Source organism: Haliaeetus albicilla, chromosome 18, assembly GCF_947461875.1.
Source record: "Haliaeetus albicilla chromosome 18, bHalAlb1.1, whole genome shotgun sequence".
NCBI lineage: Eukaryota > Metazoa > Chordata > Aves > Accipitriformes > Accipitridae > Haliaeetus > Haliaeetus albicilla.
In genome coordinates, this window is record NC_091500.1 from 5,703,539 (window position 1) to 5,721,149 (window position 17,611).

Genomic DNA, 17,611 nt, shown 5'->3' on the forward strand with positions numbered 1-17,611 from the left:
CTGCTTATGCATATTTTAAAATGTAAAATCTGGGAGAGATACAGCTACGGAAGGAATTTTGATTCCAGTACCCAGTGCCTGAAACGGTTTCTTCTGTCTGTATCCCTGCAGATCGAAACCAAATACAATAAATGCTGGTATCCTTTTAAAAAGTCTGGATGTTTACAGCAAGCATATAATTTTCCATGATTAAGGACGCCAACAAAAATAAGAGTGATGATAAAAAGAAAAGTTTAATCATATATCTCAAGAAGCACAGATGGAACATCAGAAAACTTCCCCCCCTCGTTTAATACACCGCATTGTACACATTACTTTTAGTCCTTTACACACAGATTAATTCCAGAAAACAGAAGCGTAAGCAGGTGAAAGAAAAAAGCTATTTATGAACAGCAGTAATATTTGACGTACAAAGTTCACTTTCACGATATTTTGGTTGCGAAGAGAAGAGACATTTTTCTGTTTATTTAGAATATATATTTTTTTCTAAAAGTTTTTGCAAGCAGGTCCAGGAAAGCAGGGCAACAAAACCACTTACAAATGACCACAAGAGCATACAGTGGGAGTAAAAATTAAGACCTCACATACTAAGCACAAAAGAGGAGGACGGCTGCACTGGAGAAAAGTAATATTTTGCTGATCTCCTCTCGATCCCTTGAGTGCTCTGTCTTAATTTGAGGTTTAAGTTAGATTTCAAGCCTCGGCTAAGAGCGGCTGAAGCAGACCCCGGGGCCAGAGGGGTACCACAGGGACACCAGCAGTACATGCCTGCAGATCCTGACGACGGGCTGAAGCACGAGCCCTTTTCTCGGGTCAAGCATCATCGTGGTTAGCTCTATATTTGTACAGTTTTTATGGGAAGAAATGAATGTGTTTGTGAGGCCAGCAAAGGCTGGAGGAGCAGGGGACGGGAAGAAGCATAGAGGGAGGGACTGAGATTTAAAAAATAAAGCTGAAAACAAACAACGTGAACTAAAATATAAAAAAGGCAAAAAAGGGCCCGTTTCTTCTTTAACCAAATCCAACAGTAACGCTGCCTTTGTCAACAACAGAGACAACATCTGCTTCCTGCAGCAAACGCTGAGCAAGTACATAACGTTAAGCCTTTGCCTACAACCACTGGGACAGACACAGTTATTTCAATACTTCAGGATGTATTTTTCTAAATAGGGGCCCAATCCAGTGCCAAATCACTGCAAAGGCTTTCCTTGATTTCAGAGAGTGATGGCTTGAGCCTTAGGAGATGTAAATATGGAGAACTTGGGACTAACCACTTAGTCTATCCTTGGGTCTGCAGAAAGACAAGCCTCTAACTGGTAAAGTACAGTTTACCTGAACTTTTTTCTGAGTATCTTTGGATCTGAATTCGCTATTACTCTCATCAAGAAGCCGCTCACTGGGTTAAACCGGGTTACGCTGTCTGAACATTTCAAAATTAGCTGCGAGAAATCAGTGGAAAATAGTGGAAAACAGTTTTTCTTTTTGTAAAAATCACAAGGAAAACCTATAGAACCTTTATATAACCTATATAACCCAGTCTATCTCTGGCCTCTTTCTGCCCCATCCTGCTTTACAAAAAAACATCTCTAGGAGAACATACAGACTTCCAAACACTTAAATAAAAATGACATCCTATTTCAGAAAGAGGCTGACAGCAGCAAGTCCCCTGCAAACTTCAGCATTGTCTGATCTGTATTCTTGTCCACCTACACGCTATCCCAAACATCCTGCCATTAATTAGCTAAATGTTCCAGCTAGTAAACAAGAATAACGATTGAGGGGGCTGGAAAAAGAGACAGAGTCAGCCAGCAGATAGTCACAACAAACCAGCCCACTCACTGGTACACGGAGACATCGGAGCTTGTATTTTTTTTTCCTTCCACGGAGGGGAAAAGAAAATCACCTTAATATAACACTGTCTTTCCTGTTGCTGCAGCCACATCCATATTAGCAGGCGAGAAAAGTCATCCCGTTCCTGCGGTAGGCACTCTGTCAAAGAAAGAGAAAATCTGTAATGAATTATCACGTTAACTTAAACAAGGGAAGAAGGCAGAGAGAAAGGCAAGGCTTTCTTCCTGTTTTGTAGACTATTCTGGCTGCAATCTAATAGTGTGCTTAATCTGAACATTTCTGGTGGGGAAGCTATAAGCGACCACTTTGTCTATTAAAAAATCAGTGTGGTTAACAAGTGGTTAGTGGCTCTATTTCAGGAGAGCAAGAGATATGCAAAAATGTAACATCCTATTTTGTTAATTGCCTGCAAAATAGATGAGGCCAAAAACACACTATTATGCTGAATCTGTTTGTCCTTTATAAGCATGTGTTCTCTATTCACTATGTTCAAGAATCATTTCTAACCTACCTTAATAGTCTAAAAATTACGGAATAATTACAGTTTTCCAAACCTTATTTATAGTCTGAGTCTAAAGCCAAATAAACAGACACTGGTATAATCCCCATCCCCCAAAACCAAATTAATCTTAAAGGCCCTCTGGTCAGTACAAAATAATTTGATATCCCCTATATTGTAACCTGGGATCAAGTGTTTCCAATGGTAAAGAAGCACAAGGGTTAAAGAGCATTTGAGAAAACAATTTTAAAAGATCCTGTGACACTGTCTCACTAAAATACCTTTCATGCATTTTTAACATCTCTTCTGAATCAATATAGGAAACTATGCCTTTTTACGCCAGGCACACTGGAAACCCTATATTTTAAGGGGATATTCTCAGTTTAAAAATGTATTGCTTGGGGTTTGGGGTTTTTTTTGTGATATTAATGATATCTTCAAAGAGGAAAGGAGTTTAAACACTTTTGCTTTATTTGGTTCACCTTCAGCAGTCATTCAGTTTTGAAAATGAAAATATAGTCATCTCTTTCATTACAGTTAGTGCTTCGTCAGATTTATTTTGTACCTCTTAAGTTCAAGCACTTAGGAAGTGCCATATATAACTCCCATTTTTAGTGGCTCTACCAATTTCCGAATTAATTTCAGCGAGATCAATTTCTCCTCTCCTAAACTAGAATTAGAGGAGTATCATTAAGAGCAAAGGATAACCTCAAACAACTTTGTCTATAAATAGTATTTATACTGAACTGTAAGGAAATGGTTTCAAAAACAGCAAGCATGTATTCAGAGAGACATTTACAGACACTGAATATGCAAAAGGAAATATGTACAAGATGTTCATTACAGCATCCTTTACATTAACACCATACTTCAATATAAAGATCTAGCAGCATATGGCATTAAAGTCACAGAGCAGAATATTAGCTCTGGGATATATAGCCAGTCATCAGACATGACAGTATCACCGCAAACAAAATGAAAAATAAATCCAAAGACTCTATACCCAAACATGAAATGCACAAAAACAGACTAGCCAATAATTTTGAAAGGATCCAATATATTCCCACAACCACAAGCATCAAGTCCAAGGGAGTTTGGATCTGCAGCTTGCCCAAACCATTATGGCTGGCATTTTGAAGTCGATGCAAAAGTAATGTTTTTAGCTGCTTGACCCCGATATTTTTACAGAGCTTTATAACCCAAGTGACAACCTTTAACACATAAACAAAATATTCAGGGCTATTGTGCAGTTTGCTTGAAGATAAACGAACCCGAATATAAAGTTGGATCCACATGAAAGATAAAAGGTTGAATTTTGTGAAAGGAATTTTGGTTGCAAAGCAAAGTTGGGCTTGGCTGGGCTCACCTGGGAAATAATGAAGTTTAACATTTTCCAACATGGGCAATATTATACGGTTAGTTATATCCCTGAAAAGGTCATTTTAGAAGCAAGTTTCAGAGGAGGGAGGATAACACCTTCAGAAAGTTGGACACACCCACCAGTCTATATTTAGCAATATATTATAACTAGTGTGACTATAGTTAGGATTGAAAACTATTTCCTACTTAACTCCCTGTTTCACATTCTTTAAACTTTCTGAAACATTTGCCCTTGGGCTGAAATTTCCTCTACTTTAATCTCTGCCTGAAGTTCAATTTCTTTGGAAAGGACCAACAAAATTCCTTAAGCCATTTTGAAGTTCAGCAATAATGAAAACAACACATTTTTCCTCCCCTAGCCAGAGAAAGTGATTCTGATACATGCACATTTTATTACAGAATTTAGCCATAAATTGAAGCATTTTACCCAGAAACAATCTTTACCTTCAACCTCAGCTTAAAGGTAACTGTTTTGAAAATCAGTATTTCAGAGGAGGGACTTTGATTCATCCCGTTCCATACCAAGATAACACTTCGTTCGTATTTTGATACATTACAAGATAATAAAGGTTAACCTCTGAAATGCTTTTATGCATAGCAGAACTATTTTACAGTGATCCCATAGTTCTGAGTTACACCATATATCTTTAAGATACATACAGCTGAATTTGTGATACTAAAAGACATATCTCTACATGCCAAGAATTGTGAAGAGAAAGAACAAGATGTTTTTGATAAAACTTGCATGTGTGTGTGCCCTTGCAAGAGAGAGTTCGTACGTATGTGGCAGTCATTTAATGTGGTTTGATATAATGTAAAGGGTTTGGATGACACTTTTGGGTGCTTTATGCCACTTTGGCAGTATCCATTTTTTTTTTTTAAATACGATTATTTGGCTCAGAATTACAGATAGAGGATGATGCAGACTCTTGATGTGGGATTAAAATGGCAAGCCATAGCTGCATCCATTTTGCTGGATACGTCTTGCTACAGCCCTATGTCAGGAGATAACATAAGCCCTCGGTCCCTCCTGGAGCCCTTTTTGGAAAAGTGTCTACTGCATCCAAATATTTTTGTGTGCTGTCTCTCCAAATTTACTGTCTACCAGCCTGTGCTTTGATTTTTTCTGCTGTGGCCTGACTCTTTGCCATGGCTGAAGGTCCGTCAGGCTGTTACTGTAACCGCTCTGTGCACAGGTGGCCAAGGGACCACCTTTTAGAGAGGGGAAATCACCTAGCTTGGCACAAATTCCGCAGTTCACCTTCCCAGAAAGGATTCCAGGCTCTGAAAAGTTGATATAACCTTATTTGGCCAATCTAGCCCTCACAGAAACTCTTCTTGCTCCTTGCTATTATACGACAAGATTTTGCATCCCTTTCTCTGACCTCATTAAAGGTGAAAGGACAGATTGCTGCTACCCACAACCAGAGGCTAAGCAGGCTGGACCAAAGTGAAAGCAGAAACACGACCTTCACCTTGCTCAGTCCACTCTTGCCACTTGCTCCCATTTAGGGGAGAGCCATGCTGATTTTGCTGCTTAGTCCGCTACTGCCCAGTCCCGACCCCAGCCCATCTAGGCACCAGGTGAAGAACCTCCTCATGGCATCTCAGGCATCCTCTATTTGCCTGTAGTATAGGAACCCTACCTTCAAAATGATGCTCCTTCAAGTTATCAAAGCACATTGGATTCTGATCTAAAGATCTTCTCTGGGAATGTTATCATTATTTAATCAATGAAGACAGTTTTTTTCTCCAGCAGTCTGAAAGGAGGTACAATGAAGCAGAAAAGATGAGCAGTCCTCACTGCTGTCAGTCACCTAAAAGCAAGACCAAGCTTTGCCTTTAGTTTGGTGAAAGAAGGGAAAACTAACAGCTTAAAAAGGCAACCTGGAACAAGAGGCCATGCTCAAGTAACTCCTCAAATTTCATGAAAAATCATCCATTTTCTACTCTCTTTTTTGGTCCCATGACTCTCCTGTGGTGGTGGCCTGAGGTAGCGTATTATGAAGGACCACCAAGAATCATTCCATGAAGAGGGCAGCAAAACTCCTGTTCTCACAGTACAGTAGGTCACATGAAATGAAACATTTACTGAAGAGTTCATACGATCAATTTAGGGGCAGATAATCACATGCTTATTAACACAAAAGATACTGAAGCTGTGATTTACAGAAACAAGTCCCAGCCAAACCTGAAGATGTGAGTACTCCTCAATTAAGTGACATACCAGGTTAGAAACTAAGACTTCTGAACCGGCACCTTAGCTAGAAATGGTTCCCAGTTAACAATTTACACCAGTGCATAATTTCACAGCTGTAGCATGATAAGAAAGAATAATTTTGGCGAGGAAAAGAAACAGCTGTGATTTTTGAGTGGGCTGATGTTTAATTCTTTTTTGGGATAAAATTTGGAAAGTCTAGGGTAAAACACCTCCAGTGGGCATCCCAGACACTAAAGTTTATTGGGCCAAGTCCTCCACTGGTTTAAGCCTGCAGTTCTGCTTACATTAAAGCTAAGGCACAATGTCATACCACAGGTCTGTTGTATCACTTAAAGATGATAAATCCTGAATTATAGGTCCTGCATAAGCAAGTTACAGAACAGCATTTTTAAAACTTCAAGTCTCCCTTTCTTGGTGTCCTCTTGTATGTGTGTGGGCAAGTGGTTTAATTACAATGCATAAAGTGGAATGGCAGACAGAGACATCCAAATCAAAGAGCAAGTCCTGGCTGAACTTCATTAGCAAACATAAATACAAATAGGCACATCTTGTTTGTGACATGCCACGGTCCTTTCCTCCTTTGGTAATTTTACTGTATTCTCTTATATTTGCATAAATGTAAATCGAACCATATGACTTGAACAGGCTTATGATAGGGGAATCATATGCAAAACTTCTTTTCATTAAGTAATTCTCTTCATGCAGTCTTACAATGTTACTGTGAAAATCAGGGAGGATTGGATCTCAGACAGTGAAAGCCTTTATTTAAGAACAGTGGAGGGAGCCCTGCCCTTTAAATAAGAGACATTCTTGGATCAGACACTGGCTGGCAGGATGGAAAAAAGGATGTAGCATTAACTTTCATTCCATTCCAAATAACCTGGAACCCATAAACCACAAAGATTCTCTAATTTTAAATCTGCTCCTTTTCTCCCTGTGTCTTCTTTCCATTTTATTTGGGGAATGTTAACTTTGAAATTTCATTAGCCCGCCATAATATCAAACAAGTCTTCCTGGACAGATTCATAGCTCTTTGTACATAAAAAAAAAATCTACATTAGAACCCCTGTGATTAAAAGGTTACTCCTCTAATTTTTCCCAGCCTGCATAGACAAACCACATGCAAAGAAGTGTCAGCTTATTTAGAGATTAAAATAATAATTAGTTTAGGAGGCAAAATATAAGCAACGTTGTTTAAAAAAGAAAATCCATATGTTGTTTAGAATTAGTTGCTTCTGTTTAAGTTTAAATAAATTTGTGCGGACATAAACTCTTATTAAAAGTGCATACATGTTGCAAAAGAAATATAACGTCTAATTCTCTCTCCAATTTAAAACAATAGCACCGAAGGCTCTAATTCTACAAACCCATCTTTAATCAGTAGCCAAAGCACAGATGTCTGATATTACTCAGAGGGTGAGGGAACGTTTTATGTGTATAGTATCTAGTACATGGTCAATAATGAATAACAAATCCCAAATATATATCTGTGAACACCCAGGTTTAGTAGATTACGAACTTGTAAAACGCTCTGGATGATCTGCCCTGCTGTATTCACGAAATCTCATGGATTTCATTTACGATGGGGCCAGACCGCTGTGCTGAAAGCTACAGCATCCATTTATCCTTACAGTAATGGTCCCTCTGGAAGCACAACCACATTTGTGCTTAAGCGAGCCCCCGAGAAACGGCTGCTAGGTGTAAGAAATGCCAACAAACCAACTTTATTCCTCCTCAGGTCTGTTCCCTGAGTCTTGCACGTCCAGTGAGACACCGGCGACAGCAGCGGGTTCCCCGCCGTGAGTACCTGCCCTCTGGGAAAGGGGGGGCCGAGATCACCAGCACGCTTCACGTAGGCGACCACGAACATCACGCACTGATAAAAGCACTGCTTCAGTAAACCACCCTTCAACAGCTTGTAACAAAATGCTTTCCAGAGAAGTCAGTTCTGGGCTTTGGTTTACCTTTTATCTGCCAGCAGCATAAACCTTTTCAATAATCACATAAAACTGTGTTGCTGTGTCCAGGAACAAGATATATCCAAGATATATCATCCAAGTCTGTTAAAGAACATAGTCTAGATCTCAGCTACCCAGCTCTTTTATTGTTGCTCTCTGCTACTGGGAATAACGACATTCCCAAGGCTGATGGAAACATAGGATCTCTGAAAAACAAGGACCAAATGTATTTTTCAGACACCTCATGCAATACCACCAGTGGAAGGAGAACAAAATGTAGGGCTTGTATGCCTGTCCTTCAGCTCATTTGGCCAAATTTGCAATGCTGCAGTTAACTAGCAAACGCTGTTCTCAGGGCTGGGCTGGTATTATAAGAAAGAAAAACAAGGCAAAAGGATCATGGCTTCTGTTGCAGCAAGAACTGGGGTGTGGGAGTGGGGTACCAATGTCTGCCAAAAGAAAAAAAGAACAAAATTGGTAGGGAGAGATCATTTTAAGTTTCTCAGAGGGTACTGTAAACAGTGGAGAAAGAAGGAAAAAAATGGAACTATAAAACAATACTTGGCAGCCAGCTTTGCAAAACAAACATATTTTCACAAAGTTCTTCCCATCACTGCCACCAGCTTTAATAGGCTTTATTTGTCTGAGAGCAAGAAACCCTTTTTAATTGTCAGAGAAAAGGCGACGCTGCTTCGCACACATAGAAATTCCTCTTCTGAGCCCCACTTCAACCAGATGCTGCTCTCCGTTCACAGTCAGAGGGAGGAATTCCTTCCCCTGGGCTGCAAAAACCTGTAGCTGGGCTCCATCACCACCCTTCCCTGGTCTGAAGGAGTGAGCCGCTTCTCCTGCGGAGCAAGCCAAAATCCAGCAAGTTATTATTGCCGTGGGTCCAACGGCCCGTAACTGTCTGCCCATGCCGTGCTACTGGCAAAGCACACGGCAGGTCTCCACGGGGCACCGGACCTCGATGGATACGACCGGCTGGACCCCAGCGCAACTGGGAAAGCTTAATCCCCCCCACCGCAATGGAAATGCAGTGGTTCCCGAGTATTCCTGATCTCGCAAGCATCGCGGTTAGTTCACTAATAATTTTACCGCCTTACGTCAAACTGGTCAAAAAGCTTTGAGTTGCTCAGAGGCCAACGTCTCTCCTCTTCCGATGTGTCTCAACTTGCTGCTTGAGCTGTACAGCAGCAATAACGTATGTGGGCAACTTTATTATGTCTGAGAATGAAGTTGCAGCTAGAAGCCTTGAGACTTACAAAGAGAAGACTTCAGGTACGGTTAGATACTGAAACCTCTGGTTTATGACTCAGGGCATGGCACAGTCACAGCACTCCCATGTGAAAATATACCGCTCATAATAAAACATTCCTCAGCCTGAGAGCAATTCAGCATGACATAACCTGGATGGCTCCCTCTCTCCAAGGATGGCATTTCTTGACTTTTTAAGGTTTCCTTCTACTGCTGCAGAGGCTCAGGGGTTTTTTTTCTGTAGGAAGTGACAGAAGAGGTTAAATTGCCCCTCCATGTCACTACTGCTCACGAGCTCAGCATATGATTTTTAGCAAATTTATTTGGAAAGAATATGGTGTGGTACAGTCGTCTGAGTACAAGGGCAGGAGCCAGGGCTGGGCTCAGCTCCCAGCTCTGACACTTACTTGCTGTGTGGCCTCAGACAAACCACTTAATGTCTCTGTGTTTCGACTTCCCCTGCCTTTGAAACAGAAATACTATCACTCAGTAAAAACCTTTTGAGGATTGCTTGATTACAGAGCTAATACACGGCGTTTTGAAAACACTGTATGCTATTCCATAATTATTATTTTCATTACATTGTATCTGCCATTATAATGGCTAAAATACCAGATGTACAGAAACGGATGCTGAAATCGGCATTTATTGGATAGGAGGAGTGGGTATTACTTTGAAATAAATTAAATTATTGGGGCAAAACAAGACAGTTCACCTACATTCTTTTCCTAAAACTGCTGAAACTGTAATGAAAAGGAGCATCTAATGACATTTTGCAACATAGTTCTCTTCCCCCACCCCCTGAAAACATCCTGTGAATGCTCTCTGCAGAGGGCACAGCATCCCTATTCTCCCTTTGATTCAATGGAGCGTTTCACCGGGAAATGCGAACCCAACCAACAACGCAGGGCAGAGAGCGAGTCAGACTGTAAACAGAGAAATTTTCTCAGGCTCCCAGGCCCTTTGCTGGTGGCGGCATTCGGGTGCGGCCACTTCTAGCCGTGCTCCTTACTGACTGATGCACTCTGTCTGCAGCCGGGTGCCTGCTCACCGGAGCGGTGGGAGGTAAGAGGAATTAAGGTAATGCATCAGTGGTTGCCAGTGGAGGAGATGGGAAGGAAAAAAAAAAAAGGAGAAAAAAAAAGGCAAAAGAAATATACTATTTCAATCAAAGTCTGAAATTTGTAGAAGTGGTTTTGGTCTCAATATAGAAAAAATATTTATCCAAGAAACTCCTGCTCGGGTGCGAACATCCTACTTCTAGTGGGATTTTGTTTGGCAAAGTGCTGTGAAAGAGTGGAAGCTAATACAGAGCATGTCTATAAACAAATATATTTATTTAGTACAGATTGACACATTCACTAGAGTATTTCAGTGATTACACGTGTAAAACTATTTCCTATAGTGGTTTCCTTTTGTGATTCTGCTAATTTATTCAATCCACCCCATTTTCATGCATTGAATGTTATGAGCCATTTCAGCCACCCAGACTGAAATGCGCGTTTGGAGACTACATGCCTGTTTTTTCATTTCATCATCTACACATAATTATTTAGTGATATTAGGAATTTGAGCTCAAATGGAAGCCAACCAACATTTTAATAGCTTAAAAATCATACAAAATGAAGTCTGCCCTGAGGTTAATGAATAAGAGCCAAATCTTGAGGCTCTTGCTCAGTTTCTACTCACTCCTTATTCAGGCAAAAGTTGAATCAATTGTAGTTGGACTGATTAAAAACAGAAGAACATATATTTGGACCTTTCTCTCAGGTAAAACTGAATAAATTACCTAGGATTAGGCTGGAGAATGGCATCCCATCGATCTTTCACGTGTATTTCTGCAACACGCTGGAGAAAAAATCCAAGTGCTGAGGCAGTTTAACCAGTTAAAACAATACTTTAGCAGCAGAATAAATTATTATGCACTACCAGCTTTTATGGCATTTATATTAGAAATAGCCCCGAATCAAAACACATTTTCTGGTCCTTCCTGAACGTCTGAAGACCAGGATCAAATCCAAACTTAAAAAATGGTCCGTTAGGTATGAAAGCCAAATGCCTTTATCCTTCAAAAGAAAGCTCCATCCCCAATTTGAACTTTAATCCAGGCATATATTGATACAGTTATTTGATTTTTGATGACGGGAATTATTTATAATTTAGGCAATTAAAAGTTATTCTTTAATTATTCGCAGGATGTCCTACTCCTTATGCAAAGAATGCAATGTGCCTGTAAAAAATATAAAGCAGAGCAGTTAATTCCTTTGAACAGTTAACACTTTACTTGTAATTGGTGATAATCACAGAAGGATGCTCCTCCCTTAAGTAACAACCCATTCAGTATTGGCCAGCCATGTCAAAGTAATGACACATTTATCCCATTCAAGCCAGATCTAAGCATGAGGATGTGGAAAAGAAAGGAGTATGAAGAACAGATTTCTTCAGTATGTGCAAAGCAAATAAGAGAAGGAAAAAAAATCGATGACAGGAATGATCTGGTCATCTGTGAACAATAGCAGGTACCCTGACTTGGTCTGTGTGGCAGTGGCCCTGCTCACTACTATCCCCTGACAGCCTACAATTAGGATCTTGATGCTGAAACATGCCGAGCGTATGAAGAGCTCAACTGTGGGTGGCTTCATTTGTAAACGAGCAAGTGGGGACAGGTGAAGCGGGCACTCTGCTCCTCTTCACCACTCGTGCTGCAGGGACTGGTCCTGCTGCCCCAGGACCTGGGTCTCTCCCCAGCAGTTCCTAACAGCGGCTACCTGCAGGACAGACAGACTCCTTCACCTATTTAGACAGAGGTCTAACGAGCACTAACGGCACATTGGCCAGCATGCAAAGACTGATCAAAGCCTTACAGGCTCCCGCGGAAGGCAGCCTGTCCAGAAAAGAGCCCTCGCTGCACCGTCAAAGAGCTTCTGGCAAGTTACAAGCTGCAAGGATGTACTACGAAACCTGGGATCCCAAGGAAGGCCAGGCTTTTTTTTTACTTTATACTTTTAAAATGACATTATATCCACATTCATATGTTGGAAAAGCTGGTTCACAAGGCACGATGAACTTCTAGTCTCTCTAACGTGTGGCTCAACTTATCTATAATCTTTCCAAATGTCTTTCTGTCTGCCTATTCCTTACCTGCCTAACGTCTTGGCAAAACGGGCCATCCCAGAGACACCAGACGGCTGCTGAGAATAGCAGAATTCCAAAACGTCCTTCCTAGAATTGGCTAAAAATTCCTTTTGGTCGTTTCATGTTGATTGGTCTGTGGAGGGGGCAATAATATTTACTTTGCGAAGAAAATGGAAGTAACTAGGCGGACTCTGAACTTCCATACTGTACTCCCTCTCCACAGACCCACTTATACACATTACTTGCTATGGCACACTTTACTTAAATGAAACTTATTTTGAAATGCTAGTTCAGACTAACAATATCTCGGCAGTCTGACCCATCACATCAAACTCTCTCTTCTTCTGTATCACATCTCATCTTTTTCTTTTGTACCCCGCTTTACAGAAGACATACATTTATATGCATATCTATGAAATTGATACTTGTCTGAAAACAAACTGGCCAGGCCATGAGATTCTTCTGGCTGATTGCCATTGTTCAGTCATTAAATATAGGCTTACGAATAGGGAGATGGATTACCCGCTTGTAACTCCATCAAGGGCTTTTCATGATATCGCAGCCCATATTTTTTTAATAACATTGAGGAATATTTAAATCCTGTATGAAAGTTTTTTCATAAGTACTTCTTTGATGTTAGAACATTTTGATTTGTGTGCATGCTGACACCAGAACAGCTCGATTACTGCATGTTCATTTATCAAAGAGTGTGGGGTCGATCCCGTTCGGATGCGCAATTATTGCATCAAATACATAACATGCGCTCATCATGCTGACAGCAACGCCCCCACTTCCGATGGCTGGAAATACAAGAACAGTAAATAATTACTGTAAATGAAGAGTTAGTCAGGTCTCGTTAAACGTTATTGTTACTAAAGCAATAAAGAGTTTATATTAAAAAAAGCAGAAAGGTGGTAGGGGAATTACTGAGCCCCAAACCTAGAACACATTGCAGTTCCTGGTCTTAAAGCTAATGGGACCCAGTGGATCCAGACTTCAGCAAAGAGACAGCGTGTTGTCTCAGTCACATTATTTATTGTACCAGCGTAACTCCCTTTTTCTTTGTTTCTCCTCTTCCCTCCAGCAGAATGGCTGCTGGTAAGATGGGAATGTCAAATCCAGGTTTTCGGCTTTCCAGTAGCTCTGAATTTCCTGGCTTTTGTGGACTGAAATCAGACCCTTAACATCGCTCGTGCATTTTGTTTTGGGTAATTGACATTAATTTTGAGGTTGCATCACCGACATCAATCAGCGCTGTTCTCAGAGGACTAGAGTTAAGGGGCCACAATAAAAGGGCATGATATTGTTTCTTTTGTTTTATTTTTGGAGGACTTTGACTACTCTATACTTTTCCAGTCGATGTTACATTCTTTTTGTGTGAGACAGTGTCAAACATTACTGCCTGTCTCGTTTAAAAGAATACTTTGGTGTTACGGTAAACGGCTCTAGAGGCTGGGGCAGTCAACCCTGGTAAAAATTCAAGTTGATGATACCTTTTGTCTATGTAACACTTTGAAGAAACTATGAAACAGCAACACATTTCTTTAGAAAGAGCTATGTTGCCCGTTACAGATGTTTTCCATATGGTAAGTGGAAGGTTGGCCCCTTCCCCCTCCACTCATCAGTGTTCTCACATCGTAGAAGGCATCTACAAAGACAACACGGCTGTAAATGATACTGCACAGAAGCCTCCATCAGCACGTACTGTAAAAGAACAAGCTGATTTTCATTGTACAGGGCAGGAGTACGCACCATTGTAGCCCATTACCATGAGGATTTTGACTCCTCAGCCTCCCATTTACTCTGGGGTGAGTGGTCAAGAGAAGCCAGACTAGGCTTCAGATGCTAAGATGATGAAATGGAAAAACCAGATTAAATTAGTAAGGGATTACTGCAGATTATCATGCTGCATCAGCTGGTGGGTTCAACACCTCCTTCAAATCCTTATGGGTGGGAAGGAAAATTCTCTCTCACACAAGATCATGATTTTAGGGGGAGAAGAATGTGAGACACCTCAGTGGGGCTAAGACCTGTTTTTTAGACATTGGTACATAGTCATATACACAGGGTCCCAGGCATGCCTTTGTAACAGATAGCCTTTGGGTGAAGAATTGATCTGTTGCCCCATATTTTGTGTTGCTCCTATCAATAGATAGTAACAGCTATAATTAAAATGGACTTAGAAGCACAGCTGGGCTTTTAAGAGAGCAGAGTTGTACTTCCAAATGTTCAGCACCTGTAATGGGAATCACGTCTTCAAAAGATCTTAGAGCTCCAAAGCACCATTTTGTCGTGCTTACAGTCTGGTTCAAAAGAGTCCATCACCCTAGGTGTACTCAGGATGTTTTGTCCTTTCACAAATCCCGGTATTTTCTTGGATGCCGGAGCTATTCTAACACTTGAGTCTTGAATGCAGGTGTGACTTTCTAAAAGTTCAATTTGTAACAACAGAGGCATTTCCTCATCTCAACCACTCCTTTCCCAAAACACATAATTATCTCATCTCAAAAGCAGTAAACTTCAGAATAAAAAAGAACCCAAACAAACACGGAATTTGTTATAAAAAAAAAAAATGCTTTTTGCCTATTTCCCTACGCTTCTGGTTTTAGACAAGGCATGGAACCATCTATGTTAGTCTATATTTAATTTGTAACTGGACGGTTATTTTTCTTCATGCTGGCCAATATTTGTAATATATATAGATACTAGTTTGTATGTTTCGCCATTAGTTATTATATATGATTGCATAATAGTAATATAATCTCTAACATTTCTACCAAGTAAACTCTAATGTTGAGATTTTGAAAGCCAACTAGTGATCTTAGCTATTTCACTTCTGGTCATTTCACCAGAAACTATGTGGCTAAAACTTTAAGTAGGCTCAGAAATAAACCTTAAATAATATCCACTTAAACATTTCTTCTTTCTTCTCTGCTTTTTCATTCTTATTTCCTTCTCAGTTTTCTAAAATGTGCACCACCATTGACTCATTTCTTAGAATCTACAAGATATTCCCCAATAACCCAAAAGCTTTTCATTTTCTTCTTTCAACAAATTTTCCTGTTCACCTTTTTTTACTCCTCACGACAGCATTTTTTTTAATTCTTTATTACCACCTCTATTCTCTCTAACCTTAATTAACTCTTTCCTTCTGTTTATCTCTGTCTTTGCCCCTCATTTCAGCTTATCCACCCCTTGCTTCCTTGCCCACTCTCCCACCCTTCCGTAAGTCATCACTCTCATTTTTGCCCAGCACCTCTCTCTCTCTCTCTGTGCTGTTTTTCTTTCCAACCTTATTTCTGCAGGTCCTTGTCTCTTACTGACATCATTTCCTCTGTAAAGAAGTGAAGGGCTTCTCTGTCTTGATATAATTCCATCCAAAACTTTTCTCCCAACCAGCTTTTGGCTCTACAACTGTATTAGCAGTCATTGCAGAAACTACAGAAAACTGGGTCTACTGCTTATGATAGTTGTAGGACAGAAGAGTTTTGGCAATACCAAAGGGGGCACCGGCCATGCAGGAGAAATTCAGTGTTTGTGTATAGGAGCAGGAGGATCATAAATGCCAAATTGGAGTAGTCAGCAGTTGGCACCTGGGGCACAGAGCCCTTAAAAGCTTGAGTGAGATTTCATACTTCCCACAAGCTTAAGTTCAATCTTGGATATTAAATATAAATGAAGCATGCAGTTTTCTTTCTTTTGGCTGTAATTATTCAGTTTGCTTAAGGAAAACAAAGCAAGAGGGAGAAGAAAAAAAAAAGGCCACGTCACCTTCGTGTCAAAGAGAAGCATGCTTGTGCCTAGTCCATTGAAGAAATTACTCAAAACCACTTCACCTTTCTGGCAATATTCCCCTTGTGAAAGGCTGGGGTTTCTGTCCCAGAAATGGTGGCCCCTAGGTTTGCCCTGCACTGAGACTGGATGAACTCACAAGCTGTCATTTCTAGTAAGCTTCTATTTTTCCTTGATAAGTTGGTGTCACTTAGTTGCTGTAATATTTTCTCCCTTTGTCTTTAGCTGGGTATGAGTCAACTGAAAATGCATGACTGAGTCTCACACAGCTCTTAGTAAATGCAGAGATATTGTGGAGTAGAGGGTGTTTTGGGCTGATATTTATTCCTCAAGGGGAGCTGTTGATGGGGTGAACCATTGACCCTGGGCCTCTGTAGGGGGATGAAATTCATCCATCCCTAAGGAAATGACCCTTTTTTGCTATGTTCCATGTAGTACTTATGACAGGTGTTACAGAGTACAAAACTGGGGACAACAAAATATAAGCATGTCCACACTGCAAAATAAAATATCTTGGTCCCGATCTGCAAGAGAATAGCGAAGACGGCTGCTGATTCAGCTTTGGCTTTTGAAGCGACTGGCCAGGGTGCCAAATAGGGTGGTGTTTTTGTCTTGTGGGCAAATTGTAATCAGGCACCAGGCAGAGTCAACCAACTAATTACTCACAGGCCACTTGCCCAGTATGGAAAGGGAACAATTTTCAATCTTTGACAGATTGGATGTGAACTGGCAACAGAAGTGAAAGCATCTATTGTCCATTATCCAGTCCAGCCCAAGACTTCCAATTTCTCAGTTACCATGTGGCCTGTTCAGAAAAGGTTTGTCAAGCAACAGCATCTCTAAACAATTTACATCAAAATTCCTTACACTATGCCACGTATTCAACTTGCCTTTCCAAAAAGAGCCACATAATAAGTTTCTAACAAGGACACTGGTTATTAAAGTACTCTAGATTTTCTAGGTCAAAGAGGTGAAAGGCAAAGTCAAAATAACTGAAATAAAATATCCTATAAATCATGTGTGTTTACTTACAAATAGCACAAAGTGAGATATGAAGAGACCTGCGGCTATACTAACCAAAATTCAGCTAACTATTTTGAATTACCGTCTTCTTGATGAAAGCAAGATTTAAGGCGCCAGAGTTGGCTTTTGAAATACCCGAACAGTTCAAAACCAAACAGAGCTTAGTAGAAGCTGGATCCTTCCTTCTTTTCCCCACTCCTTCCTCCAAAATGTGCAAGATAGACATGGCAAAGAAATACACTGGTAATGCATGTTGTTCCTTTTTTTACAATTAAAAGCCAAAAGTAGATACCTCTTTTGACATATACACTTGCTTAGGTAACCCAGGGATCTAAACTGAGAAGCATAAAATTTCTTAATGCATCTACAATGAGGAAATTTTTTAAAATTGCCATCTGTATCTCCTACTTCTTAGAAACAGTAGGATCTGCAATTTCTGAGAAGAACATTGTATCATTTCAGCATATTTTGAGACTTGCTTTTTCACAGTGCTGC

At 40.4% G+C, this 17,611-nt stretch overlaps 1 protein-coding gene across 8 annotated transcripts in view; it reads right to left on the reverse strand.

The window, feature by feature from the left end:
- Positions 1 to 214: 214 nt before the first annotated feature.
- Positions 215 to 17,611, reverse strand: part of SUPT3H (SPT3 homolog, SAGA and STAGA complex component) — a 279,607-nt gene continuing 262,210 nt past the window's right edge. For all 8 annotated transcript variants that reach the window (XM_069805602.1, XM_069805606.1, XM_069805609.1 and 5 more), the window contains one exon: positions 215 to 1,989. In XM_069805602.1, the coding sequence (XP_069661703.1) occupies positions 1,948 to 1,989 (42 nt within the window). In that variant the 3' untranslated portion in view covers positions 215 to 1,947. The remainder of the gene's footprint in view (positions 1,990 to 17,611) is intronic.